Source organism: Perca fluviatilis, chromosome 13, assembly GCF_010015445.1.
Source record: "Perca fluviatilis chromosome 13, GENO_Pfluv_1.0, whole genome shotgun sequence".
Lineage (NCBI taxonomy): Eukaryota > Metazoa > Chordata > Actinopteri > Perciformes > Percidae > Perca > Perca fluviatilis.
The window spans coordinates 29929115-29951907 of record NC_053124.1 but is presented as its reverse complement, the minus strand read 5'-3'; the positions used below and the strand labels follow the sequence as shown (position 1 = coordinate 29951907).

General features: G+C 41.7%; 1 protein-coding gene across 1 annotated transcript in view; it reads right to left on the bottom strand.

Moving 5' to 3' along the window:
• Positions 1-18493, bottom strand: part of LOC120570844 (chloride channel protein 1-like) — a 49366-nt gene extending 30873 nt beyond the window's left edge. Inside the window, 11 exon segments of the mRNA XM_039819430.1 lie at positions 305-389; positions 1267-1368; positions 1699-1783; positions 2452-2577; positions 2815-2893; positions 3050-3127; positions 3301-3434; positions 5755-5883; positions 6186-6317; positions 6411-6708; positions 18247-18493. Of these exon segments, the coding sequence (XP_039675364.1) occupies positions 305-389; positions 1267-1368; positions 1699-1783; positions 2452-2577; positions 2815-2893; positions 3050-3127; positions 3301-3434; positions 5755-5883; positions 6186-6317; positions 6411-6708; positions 18247-18354 (1356 nt within the window). The 5' untranslated portion in view covers positions 18355-18493.
• Between the last annotated feature and the right edge of the window lie 4300 nt (positions 18494-22793).

Sequence of the window (22793 nt, the reverse complement as noted above, 5' to 3'; positions counted from 1 at the left end):
ATAAAAGATCTAAGAGATTGTTGGATTTTACTTTCTGGTTCTGATACATCACGGCCTGTCGATAGATACTGGACACCGCAACTTTGTTCTGCGGTGTTTTAAAGCAAGTGCACTCTTGCATAAAATAATCTTTGAGTAGTGGTGTTTTAAAACATGTAAATTTGTTACAGCTGTTCGCTTTTGTGGGGTGGCATTTGCTGCAGCTTTTTGTTCCTCAGCTCTCTGTAGCTGTCAGCCTTGCATGCAGGTACAAACAGATGTACATGCCCTGTATTCTCCCTATAAACAACATATGAGCTCTGACCTCTCCTGCCATGAACTGTCCAAACCCGGGCGGGAAGGTCAAGGTGGCGATGACCAGCGTTACCACAGCTGGAAAGATCAGCCGGCTGGGAGGGAAAACAGGAAAAAAGGTTTGTTAATGAAACAAACATAAGTAAATATCTCTAACAATCAAAATCCCAACAAAATTCAATTAATTGATCAAAATTCATTAGAATAATAAATGATCATTTGAAGTGCTCAAGTATTAAGATCCCATGCCATACCACCCTTTAGCCTATACAGTATATATATATATATATATATATATATATATATATATATATTATATATATATATATATATATATAAGGCCAAAAGTTTGGACACACCTTCTCATTCAATGTGTTTCTTTATTTTCATGACTATTTACATTGTAGATTCTCACTGAAGGCATCAAAACTATGAATGAACACATATGGGATTATGTACTTAACAAAAAAGTGTGAAATAACTGAAAACATTTTAGATTCCTCAAAGTAGCCACCCTTTGCTTTTTTGATAACTCTGCAAACCCTTGGTGTTCTCTCAATGAGCTTCATGAGGTAGTCACCTGAAATGGTTTTCACTTCACAGGTGTGCTTTGTCAGGGTTAATTAGTGGAATTTTTTCCCTTATTAATAAAAAAGCAAAGGGTGGCTACTTTGAGGAATCTAAAATATAAGACACGTTTTCAGTTATTTCACACTTTTTTGATAATTAATTAATTCCATATGTGTTCATTCATAGTTTCGATGCCTTCAGTGAGAATCTACAATGTAAATAGTCATGAAAATAAAAGGAAACGCATTTGAATGAGAAGGTGTGTCCAAACTTTTGGCCTGTACGGTGTGTGTGTGTATATATATATATATATATATATATATATATATATATATATATATATATATATATATATATATATATATATATAAAAAGCAAATATTAAAAAAATAGGAGACTCACTGTTTGGTCAGGAAGCGGGTCATGGCATTGGGTCGTCTCATGAACAGCACCACCTGTCTGTTGAGATAGACGAAGAATGCCCCCAGGAACCCACAGGAGATCCTGCACAAAGGAATAAACTTAAATTAGCCAGGTCAAGTCATCTATTCATTCGTCACACCTGCACGTTCTATGTCTCTCTCGTTCCCCGAGACAAGGGTGAACTAATAATAATTGGACTCTCCATGTTTTTAAATGCTACATTTGCATAAAGTTTGGCTTATTAACATTTTCCATCTTGTCCATTAGGAAGGAAGGAAGGAAGGCAGACAGACAGACAGACAGACATACAGACACACTCATACACACACACTCACACACACACAAACACACAACACAAAAAACACAACACACAGCCATATATGTCTTTGGCTCAGTTTTCTAGTCACTCACCCAATGATGGCGAATGCCGGCAGCTCCTGAAGGTCAAAAGGGAAATCCATGCGGAAGTTTGTCCTGAACAGAGCAGTGATGGTTACTGAAAGACGAAGAAAAGGCGAAGAGGTGAAATTTACAGGATTTCAAAAATAATATTTATTCAGTCTGTAGATTAAAAATGTTGTACATGTGGCCGGGTTAACTCAGTTGGTAGAGCAGGCGCACATATATAGAGGTTTACTCGTCGACGTGGCGGCCGCGGGTTTGCTGCATGTCGTTCCCCTTCTCTCTCCCCTTTCATGTCTTCATCTGTCCTGAGGAATTAAAGGCCTAAAATGCCCAAAAAAAATAATCTAAAAAAAAAAAAATATGTTGTACATCATCTCTGTAATTTGCTAATGATTAACTGACTAACTTCCTTTTGGAAGGTCATGGGAAAGTGTTGGCACAGTGAAATGAGAAAAGACATTTCTTGGTTTGTCTAGAACTCACTTCAATTATTTATAAGACATTTTCATAACCTTGGTCAGGCATTACAATACTCCGCAGCTACATGGTGGAGGAGGACACCACCTAGTGGAAATTGCATGTTGTGCCTAAAGTAAATACATTAAATCAGTGTCACTAAAAAGATGAGAGTGGCTTGGTGATGATTATTGACGCAAAGGCACCCTCTACTGCCTGTCTGATAAAGAGAAGGTGACACAATCTTGATCACAACATTTGAATGACAAAACATCTTGATAAGTACTTTTCTCCAATCCATACCTGCATCTTTGTTGAACACTGATAACACTCTGAATATGAAGGCACTAAACGTAGCAGCAAAGTATCCTCTCCAGTAGTTTCTCACAGCAAAGTATGTGGATGTTACCTCTATACTGAAGAGCACACCTGGTGAAAGAAAATAGGGAAAGAACCAGTGATTGAACAGGCAGCAACCGAAAACAATGCACTAAGCCAAAGCTAAAGACTAGTACATGCTAACAACATGATATTTCCTGAGAAATTGCAAAATTCGTAGATATTTCAAGTTCCCCTAAGCCCCATGTTTTCTTATTTACATAGATATCAAATGAGTGTGAACTTTGAATGTGTGAGCGGGACACAGAACAGAGAAAGGCTGTGTACCTCCAAGTGGAGTACCAAAGCAGCAGCCCACCCCGACAGCACAGCCTACTGTCAGGATGTCCGTGTAACAGTATGGATTCTACTGATCCAGAGAGGAGGAAGAGGAGGATTGAGACGACAGAAAGACAACATATAGATGAGGAATGTCTCATACAGTATACGTTTTTTTTTTTTTTTTTAATAATCCCACTTAAAAGTTGCATGTAAATGAAAATGTTTCTTAACTTCAGATTACCTGATAAGCTCCCGAGAAGCAGGACATGAACCTGCGGAGAACTGCAGCACAGATACTGGCGATGTGAACAAACGGGCCCTGAGTGGAGCAGATGAGCACAACAGGAAAATGAAATGAAATTATGTTCTATAGCAGTACATACAGTAAGACCAAACACCACACCAAAGATGCTGTTGGTTGTTAGACTGAGTGAAAATGTATAGGGAGAGATTGGTTAATTAATCTGTGTAAAAAAAATCTGGATCATCCACCTCTTTGCCTACAGGCATGCCGCTGCCCAGGGCAGCAGTCAGACCAATGACTTTAGCAACAAAGGCCTTGAGAGTTAAATACTCCTTAAGCACCACGCCTCTCAGGATGGTCTTCAGCTCTGGGATGCCAGAACCTGAGACAGAAGGTGGAACAGAGGTTGTTTAGTAGGGGAAGAGGGGACAAAGATGTTTGAATTAAAGAACAATTCAAACATTTTATGGAAAATTCCTGTTGACGCTGGTGCAACTGGACAGCACCAACCATGTAAAAAGCATACAGATGTACAATCTAATTTAAAGTACTTCCATAACCTTAAATTACTTGCTTAGAGAAGCTACACCTTCCTGGTTTGTTGAGGGGTTTCTTCTGCACGAAATAGTGTCGTTTCCAAACCGTTTGTTCTTGATTTGCAGAGAAATAGCTTATGAGTAATCACCTCGTGTGAAAAAAAGGTAGGAGATGAAGTGAAAAACATTATTTTGTATTCTTGTGAAGCTGATAGGTAATCATGCACCCTGGAGGGCTTAGACTCAGCTGGGTTTCATTCCAATCAAAAGTTACAGCATCTGATTTCACTGATTTGCAGGGATGACGATTCCAGTATGTGATGTTGCATACAAAAGGTACATTGTCTAATATGCATTAATAATCAGAGGCATTCTATCAGAGACTAAAGGCCCTGACACACCAAGCCGACAGCCGGGGACTCGGCCCTCGTCGTCTTTGTCTTGGCCAAAAATTAGCACTGGAACACACGGCAGAGTCTACAGCCAACGTACGTTCTGCGTAGGGGTGGTACGGTTCACAAAAATCACGGTTCGGTTCGTATCACGGTTTTAGGGTCACGGTTTTTGGTTCTGTAAGGTTCTTGTTATTTTTTCTTTTAATCTTTAACACTCCAGAATATACTTCAGCATATGGTATATAGCTAAAATTAGCATATTGAATGCATGTTGCACAAAACATGCACACAGTGGCAGTTCTATATATCGTTTTATTTCATCATAGGTAACGTGAAATCCAAAATGTTCCCACACACCAGACTATAAACGACGCTGGCGCATCCTCCAGCTCCCGGCAGCCTCTCTCCCACTTGACATTTCTGCACGTGACGTGACCTGCAGCAGCAGCGGCACCCCACTCCACTTGAGGAGCGGTCGGCTCGGTGTCTCTTGAAATCTGACGAAAATCTTTTAAACTGACCTTTGTCGATCTGAAATGAAGACAGATTCAGCAACTGCATGGCCTATTTCTCGCTTCAAATGTTTTCAGAAACACGTTTCGGTGAACTATTTTCGTAAAATACGAGATCGTATTCTGAACGAGCCGCCATTAAAGTCTGTTTTGAAATTCAGGAGCAGCAAGACCCATGTGACGCCATCGTCCAATCAGCTGCCATGGGTTGCATTCGTCAAACTCATCCTGCTCGTCATTTCCAGTAAGTGTTTTAACATAGGTGTCGAAAGTGGGCACTACGGCAGTAAGAGGTTAGTGCAGCTTAACAGTGTACTGACGAACCGTGCGGCACACACACGCTCCGAACCGAGACTAGCGAAACGTGCGGTTCGGATCTTTTTTCATGAACCGTACCAACCCTAGTTCTGCGCCTGCGTGAGAGGAAATAACTCTCCATACCAGCAGGCAGCGGTAATCTATTCTAAGGGTAACCGGATAACATTGCTATGATACCCACAACAAACAGCATTTGCTCGATCAGCGGAAGAACCGAACAGAGCCTACGGTCCTTCTGCTTCACTCCCCGCCGGGAAGACAGCGGACACTGGCAGATGGCTAACCGGACTGTCCCTCTCCCGGTCTGTCATCCGTTCTCTCGGCAAAGAGGTCTCCCTACAGTGGGAGTGGAGCGACCGAACGGCCGGCTGCTGGCTCGTTAGTTAATTTTGCCTGCTAATTTCACCCACCTAACATGTCTTCATCAAACACTGGTTACAGAAAATTAGCCAAACTAAATTGTCACTCATCTGGCGATAGCAATGTGCTTTCCTTAGATTTGACAAGAGAGTGTGAATTAAACATTAAGTTCTTACATTTTAGTAGTAGTAACAGTAGTTATGTATATCTTGTACGTTTGCCATCTTATGGACATAATGTGCAAAAAATTGTTATTCCAATCGTTCAAACCAGTGTGTTTTTTAGAAGAAACATTCAAACGTTATTTTTGACCAATTTTGACAGCTCTTATGTGTATTGGATTGATCAGATGAGATGAAAAATGAAAGGAGCCCTGTGTGTGCCTGTCACAGTCACTTGTTTGATTTCCTCACTCTCGTTTTCAAGCCGAACAGCCAATCAGATGAATTGGGTGTTCAGCCAACAGCCGACGCCGATTCAACATGTTGAATCGACCGAAAAAAAGGCAGACGGTCGGCTTGGTGCGTCAGGGCCTTAAAGGCAAATGAGAACATAACCACGAGGAGGAAGGGGGTACAGACCGATAGCTTGAGGAGCGACCAGGTGACAGAAGAGGGAGGAGAACAGGATGAAGATCAGGGGATATGAAACCCAGGCCAGGTACTGCAGGGGGATGTTCCCCCTCAGCTCCCCATAAATCCATTTATAGGCTGAAGGAGGGAGGGAGGGAGGGAGGGAGGGAAGAGAGGAGAAAGAAAGATATGGTAGAGGTGGAAGAAAAAAAAGGAAAAACAAAAAAAAAGTAATAATATAAAATATAAAAGTATAAATAGCAGAGGGTGTAGGATGAAGTAAGGAGAAATGGGTGAAAGAGGAAAGCAAGAGAGAGAATAGAAGACAGAAGTAGCAGACAAGGTAAGGAATGAGACAGGCATAAAAGTAAATTATTAAAGTAAAGCTTTTCCTTTACTTTAATGGCCTCTGCAATGCATTATGGGATCTGTAGTCTTACCTTGCAGGCTCTTTGCACTGGCATAGTCCATTGTCCAGCTGACCAGCGCCATGGTGATGCCCAGCAGAACAAGGAAGATCCAGTCCTCTCCCAACCTGGTCACAAGGAATCGCTGCACCCGTGCTATACAGTCTGACAAAACCAAAAAATACAAAAGCTCACAAAAAAAATAAAAAATAAGGACATCTATTTATTTAATTACTTCTTTTAATCAGGATTGCTCACCTCTACATTTGGAGTAGGAGCGTTTCTTCTTCATAGAGGACGTGAGGTCAGCTGTTTGCTCATCTGGCTCGTCAGCCTCTGCCTCCATGTTAGGCTGATGCCGGTTCCTTTGTCTGCTGTGATAGCCGTGCTGATGTCGACTGTGGCATCCATTTTGACCATGGCCACGCCGGCCATGTCGTGGCCTGCCATGGCTGCGGGGGTGGTTGCCATGTTTCTTGATCTGTCTCTCGGTCAGCAGGCGTGTGGCCTCCCGTCTGCCGGAGCCTCCTTGGTTTTCTTGGTACTCCCCATAGAGCTGTCAATCATTCAAGTTAACCGATCCATTAATCAATCGGTCTAGATAAGAACAACTCACACAAATGTCCAGCATTCATTCATTAGACAGGAACATGTACAGGTAGTTCCTGAGAAAGTGAGAATGTAGAGTGTGATAGTACTCTCCTTTTGGCACGCTGGCAGAGAAGAGTCCATTTTAAAAATAGACAGGAGCACGTGTTGACCCAAACAGCTCTAATGGAAGCGGAAACATGGGCTCTGCCTCTAGATTTATCACCCCTGGACAGACTCCACGAAAATTGCCTGGGACATCTGGGGAAGAGATCAATTCTCATCTCTCTCTCTCTCTCTCTCTCTCTCACTAGCACAAATATTTCTTTCAGAAAGGAGATTCCCTCTTGGATTTGTTTCATCCTATTCTTCAAACACAAGCTATCTCACACACCTCCAACATAAGCTGCAAAATATAGTATACAGTATGCTTTCTTTTTTCATGTTGATGATTTGATACCCATAAAAATATAGATTCTAAATATGTGCCAGCTATACTTTTGTCAGCGCAGAACCTAACTTGTTATTTTCCTCATTCCCACTTCTCAAAATCACACCGCATTTATTTATCTACACTACTGAAGCATTGTCTAATAATCCACAATGAGGGCTCATATATATTCTTCAGTGTTTCCCATACATTTACTTATTTGTGGCGGCATATTCATTTTCTTTAAAATATAAAAATGGGTGAAATCTTATTTCATTGTAAAGCTGCGCATTTATTTGCTTACATTCGGACCCACCTGCTTGACCGCAGTAAGCCTCTGGCTTTACTATATGTCTATGGCAACAGATTTCACAGGTCCACCTGGAACTCTCAAACCACATGCCAGTCTGTTTCTCTCCCCGCCACTGTTTTCCACAAAACGTTAGCTATGATAACGGACATTAGCTAACACAGGCGCTTGTTACGGCAGATCTCTGCATAACGTGTGTTAACTCTAACCAGCGTGTATCTATGTCAGGGTTTTTCCTGGCTGAGAATGCGCCTTTTGGGGGGACAAATATGAAGCGGGGGGTCTGGGGGTCCTCCCTTTTGACATTCTGATACATTTTTTAGGCACACATTTATGGTGAAAACGTCCTAATTTATGTGAAATTACCTGGTGGCAGGTAACAATTCAAAATATAAAATATAATGGAATATAATGCAGTAAGGGAAGGGGGCTTTTGCATCACACTTGACCATAAAGTCCAGTTCATTTGATTACTATGAACAGGGCTTAACCGTACCTTTTTCCCAAGGAACACATTTCGCTCCCAAGTTGAAAAATGTTAGGAGTGACTTACATAAGGCAACAACACAATAATATGATAGTGTTATGAACACATATAAAGAGTAGCCTAATGTTTTCTATTTCGAAATACTGATAAATAAATTGTCAGTGATACAGCAGTGTAACAGACCGCCCTATGGTTCGGCATGCATGGGAACCGCAGATTAATTGCAAATTTAACCATCATAGTGTAAATAAAGCTTAACTGCTCAGCAGAGAGACGGAGCGGGCCGCCGCCTCCGCAGCTTCTTCGTGGAGTCAGGTCAATACCGATAAAGAGCTCATAACTGTGGTTTTCATGCATACTCCCGTACATCTCGCATCAGGTGTTAAAAACAACAGTTTCAAAACATGGAATTGGACTGCTATTTAACGCGACAATGAGACGCTTTCACAGGTTATGAAACCTCAATTTAATACTGATCAACGGCAGTGCAGCCCGCCACGCAGACAGGCAGAATTCGGAGCACCGGCAGAAGGCTGAGAATGGTCACCTGCGAGAGTCCGGTACAACCTGACTATGCAAACAGCGATGCCATTAGCGCTGGCTTTACACCGGAGTGTTCAGATCCAGTCAATTCAGCGCCAGCCGCATGTGTATATAGTGGCTATGGATAATAGGCTGCTGGAAATTAGACATTTTGGCGCTTGTGATTTTCCTTTGGCGCCGGCTAAAATCTCTTTGGGGGGGGGGGGGCGCCAAAACTTTCTCTATGCAGGAAAAACCCTGTATGTGGGAAAAAAAACTAAACGGCAGAGAGAAACAGACTTAACATACTTGCTGTCTTCGGAAGAGCGGGGTGTGGGACCAGAACTTGTTTTCTCCAGGTTACATGTAATCATGCCACAAATAGACTAATTCTGTGAGAAAAACTGTTCTTGGTACATCAACAGCAGACAATAGAACTCCAGGAATACAACGGACAAGCTGATAAGTTGTGTCTGGTGCTGACACTTCAGACGTCCGGCCAGTAACCTTTCAACAGCTTCTAATTTAGCAGGTTCATGGACAGATGGATGGATTAAAACACACAAACACACACACACACACACACACACACACACACACACACACACACACACACACACACACACACACACACACACACACACACACACACACACACGGCGATGCTGTGTGAGCAGAGATGCCAGTCATCGCACAGTGAAACTTGAGCAGCATAATACACAATGTGCTTTAACTGAATGCCAACACAGACTCAAACAATAGAAGCCACATATGTCTTGGGTAGGCGGTGCTCATGTGTTCAACGTTAATTGCGACACACAATGTGTCTCACTTAAATATCTTGTTGCTCAGCAAAACAAAAAAAGTACTTTTAAAATAAAATGCAAAAAGACCCTTCAAAGAGATGTTCCATGCATTCTAAGAAGGTAGGATTTTCTCATCATAGATTAGTCCTGACATGTCCTGAAAGCTCATGTCTGCAAGGGCCTTACAAACAAAGAGTGCACACATGTGCACTTTAAAAGGCGAAAACTATCACCTTACCATAATGTAACGGCAGACAGATACATGACAAACTGTCAACAGTACACCTTGAGTAACCACGGCGCACTGATTCTTCTTTAGACATTTTAGAAAGTTTCATTTACACAGAAACATCTTTCTTGGCAGCCACTGTATAACAAACAGAAACGTTAAACAGGCCCCTTATACTAACTAACACAAATTGGCCCATTCTACCGCTCTTGCTGTCAATTTGTTGCTTTTAGAGCTGTCACTTGTACCGGAAATTAGAATTATGATCTGTAGATATATGATCTGTAAAATATATGTGACAAAAATAAACTCAACTCACAAGGTCCACTTACTAATACTTGCACTTAAGTTCAAAGTACACAAAGAGCCCTATAGAGGCACACAGCAAAGCAATGATTGTTTACAGTATTCACTTTGAGAATAATCACAACTATTACATATTTGTTTGTGTTGTTAACCAAAATAAATCATGTAAAATGTGTCTCAGTGCTGACATGTTATTAACTAGCAACTAGGGCTAAACAATATTGGAAAAAACTGACATTTCTATATATATGCCGGTATTAAAAAAAAGACACATTTTTACAAGACGACATGAATAGTTCTACTTGAAATAATTCTCGACTACTGGGGTGATTTCGTAGGGGAGTGCATCTACATAGAAAATAAAGATAAAACAGGAACTTTTCCTATGTGAACCATTCTTAGTTTAACGTTAATGCTTTACAAACACAAAAGCAAGTTAAGCGCTGTGACTTCTCTTCGGACATGATTTTAGAGAGGGAAATTTGGTAATTAAACACAGTGGTTGACTCATGCCACCATTGTATTCATATAATACTATCAATCCAGGCTAAAGTCAATGAGATTAATAATGCATGCATGTTGCTTCCTCTAAATTTCAGGTTGTGGTCGACTAGCATACACACGTTGCCCACATGCCTCCTGTCTTAAAGGGGAAGGGGCGGCCGGTAACAATCATGAAAAAAGGAGAACGGTGTGTAGTCGTAGCGTTACACACCGTAACGCACGGTCTCGCGATGTAACTATGGCACATGCACACATCACAATGCAGACGATGAAACAAAATATCGTGCAGCCTTACTAGCAACTCTAATGGAAGCGGCAACATCATTATTTATCCAAATTCACGTAAATTAAACCTCTCTATTTGAGACACCCAAGTCGCATGTTCCGAAATGCAATCAGCTGTTCACTGCTATGCAGGCCAGGACAGGACCTCCAACATGGTCACCACAGAGTATGTTATGTTGTCAGAAATCCATCCTTGCTACACTCTCCTCCTTTACCTCATTCCACCTTCCTGTTTTCCCTCTGAAACTCTACTCTGCACTAATCACTTACCTCCTTCCATCGGTGCCCCCCACTCTCTGCCGACACTACTGAAACACTACTCTGGGCTAAATTTAGTACCGGTGTGATCCAATATTCTTCATTACACTTCCCACACCTCTCTCTCTCTCTCTCTCTCTCTCTCTCTCTCTCTCTCTCTCTCTCTCTCTCTCTCTCTCTCTCTCTCTCTCTCTCTCTCTCTCTCTCTCTCTCTCTCTCTCTCTCTCTCTCTCTCTCTCTCTCTCTCTCTCTCTCTCTCTCTCTCCATCAGTATATCTTTCAATGCCTCATCATATTCCCCAGTTTTTCCTATGTGTCTCTTCCAGCTGTCTTTTAGTCTCTCAAGAACTTATGAAGAGGAAGTATGAACTGATAACTACTCCAAACAGCCAAGTTTCCCCAGTATTCTGCCAATTTACAGTTATAGTTTCCTATTCCCATCCTACACAGCGCAGACATACTAATGTACACTACCGGTCAAAGTTTTAGAATACCCCAATTTTTCAAGGTTTTTATTGAAATTCATGCAGTTCAATGTCTTATTGTACTCTGAAATGAAGGAATAGAACAAATAAATAATTGAAGTTTAAAAAGAAATCATGGAATCAATTTATAAACCAAAGTAGCCCCCTTTGGCAGATACAACAGCTAAACACACTCGTGGCATTCTTTCTACAATGGAAATCAAATATTCTTCAGAAAGTTCTTCCCAACTCTGTTGCAGAAGTTCCCATAAATGTGTGGCACTTGCTTTGCTTTCACTTTTCTGTCCAGTTCATCCCAAACCAGCTCAATGGGGTTTAAGTCTGGTGACTGTGCTGGCCACTCCATGTTTTTAAGCTTACCATCTTGTTTTTTTTTTTGCTAAGGTAGTTCTGGCATAGCTTGGACTTATGTTTTGGGTCATTATCTTGCTGTAGGATGAACCCCTGACCAACTAGGGGCATACCAGAGGGTACTGCATGGTGCTGCAAAATGCTGTGGTAGCCGTTTTGGTTCAGGGTGCCTTTCACTCTGTACAAATCACCGACCCTGGATCCAGCAAAACAGCCCCAGACCATCACGCTTCCTCCTCCATGTTTGACAGTTTGACACACTGAGGAACCATCCTTTCGCCTACTCGACGGCGTACAAAAACCCTGCGTGATGAACCGAAGATTTCAAATTTTGATTCATCAGTCAACACCTTCTTCCAGTCTTCAGTAGTCCATTGGCGATGTTTCTTGGTCCAGGCAAGCCTCTTTTTCTTATTCTGACGTCTTAGCAATGGCTTTTTTGCTGCAACTTGACCTATCAAACCTGCAGCTCCAAGTCTTCTCTTTACAGTTGAAACTGAGACTTGCTTATTACGACCACTATTAAGCTGTGCTTGAAGCTGTTGTCCTGTGAGCCGCCTATCACCCAAGCTGTTGACTCTCAGAAACTTGTCTTCTGATTCTGTTGTGGCTTTGGGTCTGCCAGACCTCTTCCTGTCAGAGTTTCCCCCAGTTTCTAAGTGCCTCTTGATGGTGAAGAATACTGTACTCACTGAAACCTTGACTTTCTTCGCAATTTCTCTGTAGGAAAGACCAACATTCTTAAGTGTTATCATGGTCTGTCTCTCTTACATTGTTAATTGCTTTTTTCCCGCCATTTTTATACAACATTTTTTGTCACATACAGCAAACATCTCCTCACTATCCGCGAGCTGCCTGTCCCCTGAACACACTGTAAAGAAAACGCGGTCTCTGTAGACAGCCCAGGCTCCACAAACGGCCAACCTGCACCACGAGGCAAACAGTGTTCCAGTGTTCCAGCCAATAACCGACAAGAAGGACTTAGGGGTGGGGGTTGGGGGGTTAGTGCGCGGAAGCATGGAAGGGAGGGAGAGGGGTTGTGATTAGGGTTGGGCATCGTTTGGACTTTAACAATTCTGATTCCAATTGAGATTCTTCTTTTCGATTGCGGTTCTTATCGATTCTCGATTCCGATTCTTGTTGAAACGGGTCACATGCTTATTTCACAAATAAGAGGAAAGTTTTATTTTGATCCAATGGTGGGTTTCAGTTTTACCGGGCTTTTTCAACGTAAAATAAAGCCACACTAGAGCGCTGCTTACTGTGCTCCATGGCTGCAACACAACAAGCAACTGGCCACTACGGAAACCAAAACTTGCAGATGTTAAATTTGCAACCCATTATCGGATTTGAAACCAAATAAAGAAACGATTCCACTGGAATCGTAATTTTAGAAACGATTCCAAGTAGGAATCAGTTCTCGATGTCCCCATGTCTGAGCATGTCTGTGTGTATTTCAGGCCTGTGTGTAGTGATTTCTAACAAACAGAGTGTAAATTTTAATTTCCCAACTGGGGATCAATAAACACTATAATTATTATTAAGAAGTGCAGTCACCCAACATCGCTTAGAGCACCTTTAATAATACTCAGTCAGTCCTATAGACACATTTAAGTGGGTACAAAAAAAGTATTGAGGTTTAATTGATATAGCACCTTTCCATCAATCAATAAATCGCTCGCTCAGGGGTGATCCCCAACAGTCAAATATTTAATGCTTCAATGGAAAGAGCCTGATTCGACTTCCAGTCTCACAGTCGAATCTTGGCAGCGCCGTAAAGTCCAGTTCAGATCAAAGATTCTGGACGAGTGTAAACTTGCAACTACTTGCAACGCGCCGGTAGGGTTGGGTATCGTTTGGATTTTTACGATTCCAATGCCGAACCGGTACCGATTCCTAAACAGATTCTTGAAAAAATGAAAAATTACATCAAAGATGTAATATGCAGGGCTTAAAGTGAAAAAAAATAATCCTGAGCCTGAAACCTTTTTTTTAACGGGTGGGGAGGGGTGTAATATTTCAATATGCACTCATTAAAGTGAATTTGACTGGCAAAACAGTTAAAGTCCTTCTGACATTACACAATAATAAAAGTCATAATTTTTCAAAACTAAAAAGTTTTGGATACATTTTTACTTCTTCCAACCATATGTTAAAGTAAGAGTCAATGTAGATTTACATATTGCAATAATATAATCCTACAATGAATTATTGTGAAAACAAAACTTTCTAGATGTTGTGTTGTTACTTTGGCCAGGTCATCATCAAAAAAGCAAATTAGTACATTCATGATTTTGTCCATGTTGATATTAGCTGCTTTATTTACATTACATTTATTCATTACAATATATATACATTTACATACATTATTAAAAACGTTTTATTGTTTAGCTTTTCATATAGCTAGACGTCTAAACTCTGGGACAAGGCCGTTATGTTTAAATACCTGCCATGCTGAGTCCAAACAGACAGCTTTGTCAAGACAGTTTGGGCTTCAGATAGCTTTTACACAGTGGCCATCGTTAATGACCAATCATGTTCCGCTATGAACGTGCACACACGTATTGTTTGTATCATGGTCGGTCAGTGAAGGCGCAGTCGCAACGGTAGCGGTCGTTGCCGGTAACGTACTCGTATGACAGCGTGCACGGACCAAAGCTTTGTGACTAGCAAGCACTTTCTTACCGCTGCTGCTGTCCAGTGTCTTCCTTGAACACGCGCTGCAGAAGCAAGCACCCGGCTCCCTCAGTTTGAGGCACCAAGTGCTAAACGGCTTCCCGTCTCCACCCTTTTCCTCTTGTCCTCTAATCATGCCCAGCGCCATTTGTTTTTAACTCCTTTCTCAACTAAAGCTGTATATACATGCTCCAAGTTTGATAAACTTTGCCTCCATTTTTTTTAGCCGCATTACCACGGAGACCACACCGGCACCGCACTCTCACATTTCGGCAAAGACCCGCCCTACTTTGCATCTGATTGGCTAGAACTAGTTTCATTGGTAGGTGGAAGTTCGATGATTGGTTAATCCAGCGCATCAAAACAAATCCCATGTGGACTTTTTAATGTATTTATTTTTCTAAAATAGTCAAACGCCAGAAATCAGGCACCAGGCCCGAGTACTTAAGCCCTGTGTTAGTTAGAGCTGCATTCTTCTCATATGATTGGTAGGTGAAATCAATTGACTCAAAAATAATAAACCGCATGTAAGTTCCCAAATTTTTTTTCCCCTCACGGCCGCACGCCGGAGATCCGGCACAGTGCCGGAATACTTTAAGCCCTGAATATGTTTACTAGCGATCACGTGCAATGAATGGTTAATATGCTTTTACTTCCATTTTGGTGAGCCCAGAGGGAAAATATGGCATTTTAAAAGTAGCCTTCATTTACGGTAGCTAGCCAACGGCGGACTACAGAGAAAGTGTGATATTTTTACGTCCATTTTGGAGCGACAGAGGGAAACTATTTCAGTTGACATATTAAGTGGAACCAAAATGAGGAACCGAAATGTGTGTTCTAATCCGGTCCAATTCCTACTGGTTGCATAGGAACCGGTTCCATAGTAGAACCGGGTTTCGGTACCCAACCCTACGCACCGGTCTGCAGCGTTCTGAAAGCTGCCAGTTTACACCAATGGAGACGAGACGAACCGGTGTATCATCTTCATAGCACGACGACTCATTGTACTTCTAAAAGCTTTTATCAATTTAAAAAGTGGGTAAATAGATCCAACCGCCCCATGACAGATTTAAGTTTGACTTTTCATGATCCGTGAACGGCGGTCGCCCCCAACCCCCCCCCCACCCACATGATTCGACGATCAGTCGAAGATAGGCAAAACTTTACAATTCTGATTCGACAATGAAAATTCTTAGTCGAGGACTCACTCACTCAATCAATCAGTGACCTTTATATATTCAGGAGCAGACATGAAGTCTTCACAATAAAAGACAAAATAGCAAGGAAAAGACAAAACAGACATAAAATGCAGACAAAAATGGCGGGAAAAAAGCAATTAACAATGACCATGATAACAGACCATGATAACACTTAAAAAATAATAAAAAAAAAAGGTTTAAATGGGTCTTCAGCAGCTTTTTTCAAGAGTTCAAGCCCAATGGGTGAGAGTTCCAAATTTTAGAAGCTACAACCTTAAAAGCTCAGTCTCCTTTTGTTTTGAGCCTGGAGCAAGCAACAAACCCCAATCAGAGGACCTCGGAGACCTGCTGCAGTAGCTCTTTAATGTAGGCAGAATCATGAACTCAAGTCTAAATTTGATGGGTAGCCAGTGCATACCTCTGTACAGAGCTACATGTGAGTGCATGCCATTATAATCTGTCATTTAAAGTCAAACCTAATGCATATGAAGGTCTTCTAAAATAGAAAAGGGTTTAACTCCATACATTCTCTACATGACTGCCAACTAGAGCCCTGCACGATACGGTTGTTTTAATTCCGCTCCTGCTCGCTCCCTGTGGATTTCTGACCATTAGGCCTGCTGCCCGCTCTCGCAGTGTGTGTGTTCTGCTCCTGCCCGCTCGGCAAACATTAGACTGATTGTCAATAGACTGACCATTGATTTTGTGTCGTCTCCCCTCCCGCAGGGAAACTAGTTATTTTACTGTGTAGTATTAATAAATACGCATATCTGTCGGTAATAAGTAGCAAAATTACGTTCTAGTGCATAATTACATTCAAGTGCAATAAAAGTTATTCTAGTGCAATATAAGGGCAAAGTGACATTATATTCATTTATTTATTTCACTTATTTTAGAATGAGTTGTTGGCTGTGGTTTGTTTTGCTCAGGTTGTTTTATTTCTTTTAATGCACTCTCTAACCGATTTTATGTTAAAGTCCCCGGGAAACAAGTGAGAGAGAGGGAGTAGAGGAGTGTTAATAAAGCGTTTGGCTTGGATGCACCATGTGCGTTGCTGATTTTCTAATGAAACCAAGCTAGGCGAAGCTAATAGTCGGTTACAGCATATGATCAGGAGCAGCGCTCCTAAATCCCGGGAGTCGCTGTCTATTTTTGGACCACCCGCTCCCAGCCGCAGCCCCTGTTAAAAGCGCCCACTCCCGCAAAATTTGTGTTGGGTCCCGCAGGACCCCTGGGATCCCAGTCCCGATGCATTCCTCTTATGCTAACTCCCCATTCATGTGTAGCAGATAGCAGTAGGAGTTATAATTATTATTGTTATGACTTATTTTTGTTTTACATGTAGCTATCTTCAAGGGACTATTATCTATAAAATGATTAGAACACACAAACATTCACATACACAGAGATAAAGACACCCACAATGCACAAGAAATTACAAAAAAAATAAATAAATAAGCAAGTGACAGGAAACTATTCTTCTCTGCTCCCATGGGAGACAGAGTAAACATAAGGATTACCCCAGCCAACATGGCCTTCAAAAGTGCACTCACACACATACACAGGTTAAATGACTTTGCACTTCCTGGACTACTCATAGGAATAGGGTTTCAACAACCATTACATTCTATAGGTCACCATGATCACCAGCCCTCACATACCAGCCAATCAACACCGCAGAGGCTCTGCAGCTGTACATCTTTTTTCAGAATGATTCATCATTCACGAAAAACTAAGTGATTGTTTATTATTTCAGGGCGATTGTATCTCATTGCCTAACAACCTGCAAGTGTTTCTATTTTTTTTGGTCTCTCAACAACACTGAGAACATTCTATACCAGATCATCCCAAAGCCATAATGATAATCCTCCAGATGTTCTGAGACACCCTTCACGCTGCCTTCCCCGAAAACACACATGTAACTACATGACTGGTGAAGATTAGCACCACTGCAAATGCATGATCGGGTTTCCATTTTTTAGAACCCACACGGACGAGAACCCTACACACAAAATGAGGTAACAACACAAATGCATACACAGCCAAAGACATACATAGAAGGACACACATACTGTACAAACAACATTCAAACATACTGTGTCACACATGTCACAAAAGTAATTCCTAGATGTGTTAAGACCAACCAGGGCTTAAGAAACGAGGCGCAGAAAGGGTAGCAAAACAGGTGGCCGGCCGGGAAAGAAAGAAACGGCAAGACAGCGACAAAGTGTGTATATGTGTGTGCACTGTGCACATGGTTTATGTGCATGCCAAGATCAGGGGCAAAGGAGGTGCACAGTGTCTGAGCACCTGTTGCGTGACCATGTGCATGACCCTGTTGTTATACATCAGCTAATTGGTCTTCGCCATGTCTCGAACTCACACACACGCATACACACAACAGATTGTGGTTCATTAACAGGCTCACACACAATAAATTAGACAGGCTCCATCCATGCACATAGCTTGCACTGCCAATACAGGTGCGTCATGCAAGAATGGCATGAGTGATTCAGGGGGGAACACAACGTGGACACACTATACAGAGAAATAAGCATGACAGAAATGGCTGACAGTTGAGAAAAACAGATTGACATAGAAAGACAGAAAGAGCAACTGAGAGAGAAAGCATGAGAGGAACGAGAGAGAGACACTGACCAGGGTTTGCTTGTATCTCAGAGCCTTCCTTTCCGACGCATCTGCGGCCATTGACACACTGTCACTGTCCCAAAAATAAACCCACCCGCTCAACGTCTGTCTCAGCATTACCAGGACTGCGCTGGATACCCAGCCAGGACACTCGCGCGCACACACACACGCTGCATTGCCACACAGGGAGAGACATACACATGCATGGACCCCCACACACAAACACACACACACACTCTCTCGCACATATTCTGACATGGTGTAAACTAGCTCAAGCAGGGGTTACCCCCCCCCCCCATGCCCAAAGCTAACTGCCCACCCCTGTGAAGTTAAGTCAGCAATGGACAAGAAAACTAAATGTCAGAAATGTCAAACTGATTGTACAGGAGCTCCATCAAACACAGCTACACTGTTTGCATGTGTGAAGCTAGTGAGGTATAATTTCTTTGGAGTTGTATAGCAACTTATACTGTCCGGTCACTATCTGTGTGAAAATAAGTGGCAATTGAGGGACAGCGTAAACCTCTGTTTATGCTGTTCCCTTTCTGGCATGTGGAAAAACTGATGACTTTGTGTTGTCAATTGATCATTTTAACATGCACTTGCCTCCCAGCTGTTAATGAGGAATGACTTAGGAGTTTTCCATTGTCCCATATCATCTATCAAGTGATCTGGATTCCTGGTTTGATTCCTGATATAGGAAAAGGGCGGTCCAATGACGTACAGAGGCAAATCTAATAGTGAGCCTGGATGTTTGCTTCCCTACTGTGTTCTTCATTACATCACCAAATGAATTGTCAGGGGTCAAGATTACTGGTTTTAGCCCAGGAATTATTACTAGCGTGGGAAAAGATGATTCTACATTCCTGGATGTGCTTTATATGCAGACGTGCTTCGTATGTGGGCCATAACTGAAAAGATCAAGTGATTTGTAGTAACTCCAGTTCACATCACTTTTCAAGGCAAAACATGCATTACCAATGACTTTAAACTTATTTAATATTACCATGATACTGAAGGTGGGGAAATTAAGTTCCACCAAACATCAAGAATAAAATAAACCTGTCTTTGCTGCACAGGATTATGGAAAAGCATTCTGGTAAAATTAAAGACATTTAAATTTTAGATTTATGAGCTACAAAAGTACTTTAGACCGTTGCCTCCAGAATATGTGATCAGACGTGTGTTCATCAGTAGTCAAGTGTTAAAGCAAACTGTCTTCAGACACATAAAAAGACACAGAAATGTGGGATTAAATCCTTGGAGAGTCTCCTTGTTTTATGGCAAATGCTACTATTGTGTATCTTGTGTCTTTTTTTATTGTAACTTTAACCTGCTTAATGGACTAGCCTTGGGCTACAATCTGGCATTTTTTATGTGTACTGTTGTACATGTTCATCAAATGTGCATTGTCCTGAAATAAAAATAAAAAAATAAATACTCAAATGCATACAAAAAAAAAGTTGGGAGACTAAGAAACAGTCATGCAAACAACAAAAGGTAACACGTTTGTGCGTGAACAATAACAAACATTAGTTCTCAAAAACTAAACAGCAGCCAACATGGCAAGACAAACAGACAAAACATTATTAATGGTAAAAAAAAAAAAAGCTTTCAAGTTAAAAAAAAAAATTTTATAAAATAAAAAGTCACACCCAAACTTTGTGCACCAGATCTCTCAAATAAAGGAAAAACATGATCATGCAACCAAAACAAAAAAAATGCTTCCTCTATTTTATGATTTGGTATGCCCTCAAAAAAGTTGATAGGATTTGTCACATATTTGTCTGTTTAGCCATGACAATCCTATGGAGTACGAAACCAGAAAAATAGATAGTTAAATAACAATACAGTGAGAGGATCGGTCTGATTTAGCGGTTTTAAACCAGAGCAACCACAATACTTTCATAGTATTTGATAGCAACTAACATACACATAAACTTTCTTAAGCCAAGTGGCATGTTATCTGTACGCTTTTTCAGCTATCCGCGTGTATGTCTACGCTGTATAGAGCAGGCGTATACATACGCACTTGGCGTGTTATCGCGAGAAGAAAGCTATGGTTGGGTTAAGGAAAAGAAAAACGGGGATGCCTTTAGTAAAAGAAGAAAGCGACGGTTGAGTTTAGGAAAAGTCACACGCGGGACAAGGAAACGTCACACGCGGGACGCGATCCCCGGTCTCCTTAATGAAAGTCCTGTGTTTGACCCATCCTCCACCCCGACCACCCTCCCTACGCGGATTTTCGCCCTTTCATACTACTCGCTACGGCGTAAATTCACACGCAATCTCAAGGTAACGTTACTCAAGGGAGGCCAAACGGCGTTGATAATCCGTGTATGTGTCTTTAATAACACGCCAATAATGGCATACGAATTGGCGCGTCATACATACGCCACTTCATGAAATCAGTCTGTTAATAGGACAACAAACAGAAACTGGCTGATAATGAGAACTGCATCTGTGGCCTTCGCAGGATGGATTGTACAAGTAACCGCAAGGTCACTAAAATGACGTTTCACACAAACGCTGGAAATACACAAAACAGTAAGTCCAGTGTTTCTCACAGGTTGAGAATTTAAATCATATACTTCATCATATCATATACTATCACTTAGGCACTAAGGCTATCCAAAGTTAAGTCTTGTTCATTTTGGTTGTTATAAATCATTGTTCATTTTTTAAAGTGTTTTAACCCGTGTTAACGGTAAAACAAGCGGTTTTGTACTAAACATGTCCGTGTCGCACTCATTAAGATGTCTTTTGAACAGATTTCTGTCATTCAAATAATTTAAAAATTGTACAGCCAATTTTATAAAATGCTGGGTTTTATTCAGAGAGAAGGTTAGCAACCATTAGATCCAGTTAACTCCAAATATAGATCAGCTCAAGCAGACACACTGTCGTGGAGAGGCTGAACAACCCGACTGTTAAAATGATGATCGTGGAGCTTCTACAGCGGTGTGGCCGTAGCGTTTTTTACGGTTTATCAGTAGACTTAATCCTACGGGAAGCCACAACACCACCAGCAGCGTGCTACTACTGGAGCCTCTGAGCCTGAAGTGAATTGTTGACACTGTGACATGCAAGCGGCGCGCGACTTCACGAGGGGGAGGGGCTGGAGGCCGCTGGTCTGTGTGCTACGAAATTACATCGTTGATTGGGGGGGAAAAAATGTAATTTGGATTTTATCTACCTGGGTGGGTATAAATCTACCTGGGCGGGGCGCCCAAGTATAACCCATGTACGGGAAACACTGAGGTCCATTAAATAGATATTTATAAAGATCAATATGGTGGCTATTGTGAAACCTGACCAAAGTGCTGGCAGTGACTGGGTGTGTCAGCACACCAGCTTGACTTTATAAAAGGAAGGAGGGTGGAGGTGACGCAGCAGGTGAAAAGTCATTATTCAACACCAGTACTGATCTCACTCACACACACACACACACACACACACACACACACACACACACACACACACACACACACACACACACACACACACACACACACACACACAAACACACACACACACACACACACACACACACACACACACACACACACACACACACACACACACACACACACACACACACACACACACACACACACACACACAAGTCTGTATTACTATCTTTGTGGGGACATATCATTGACATAATGCATTCCCTAGCCCCTTTACCCTAACCTTAACCATCACAACTAAATGCCTAACCTTAACCCTTACCCTCACCCTAACCATAACCTAATTACCTAACCCTAAAACCAAGTCTTAACCCTCAAACAGCCCTTTAAACTTGTGGGGTCCAGCATTTTGCCCTCACGAGGCTGTGCAGAACCCACAAGTATACTGTAGTCCCCGGTTTTGGACCCAACGAATATAGTAAAACAGGCACACACACACACACACACACACACACACACACACACACACACACACACACACACACACACACACACACACACACACACACACACACACACACACACACACACACACACACACACACACACACACACACACACACACACACACACACCTTTCAGCTCAAATAAAAGTGATAAGTGCATTGGAGTCTGCTTCCTTAATATCTTGCCAGCATGAACACGGTAAATAAAAAAAACGTCTTAACAATTCAGTACAATAGAAGCTTCAAGACTCATGTATCTACTTTGTAGCTTTTATCTAGAGGGTCTGGACTAAAACCGTCCAAAAAAAACTCTTTGACGACGAAATCAGTTGACAAAAAAATCCTCTACTTGTGCTCAGTAACTGCAACTGAGATCAACTGATTACAGAGGTCTATACATACAGCACACTTGTTTGATTGAAGTAGATGCACGTAAACTTCCAACTCTAGGCCTCATATGTTGGCCACTTAATGAAAATGTCCCAATTTCACCACACTGAGATAGGGCTTTAAAAAGAATATTGATATTCGAACGAATATTAGGCAGCCCTTAATATTCAAACCGGTTATGGGCATTTTGTTGTAAATGTGTTTGCTTGTAAACGTTTTCAATTTCAGATTACTGAGGCTTTTTCACGCA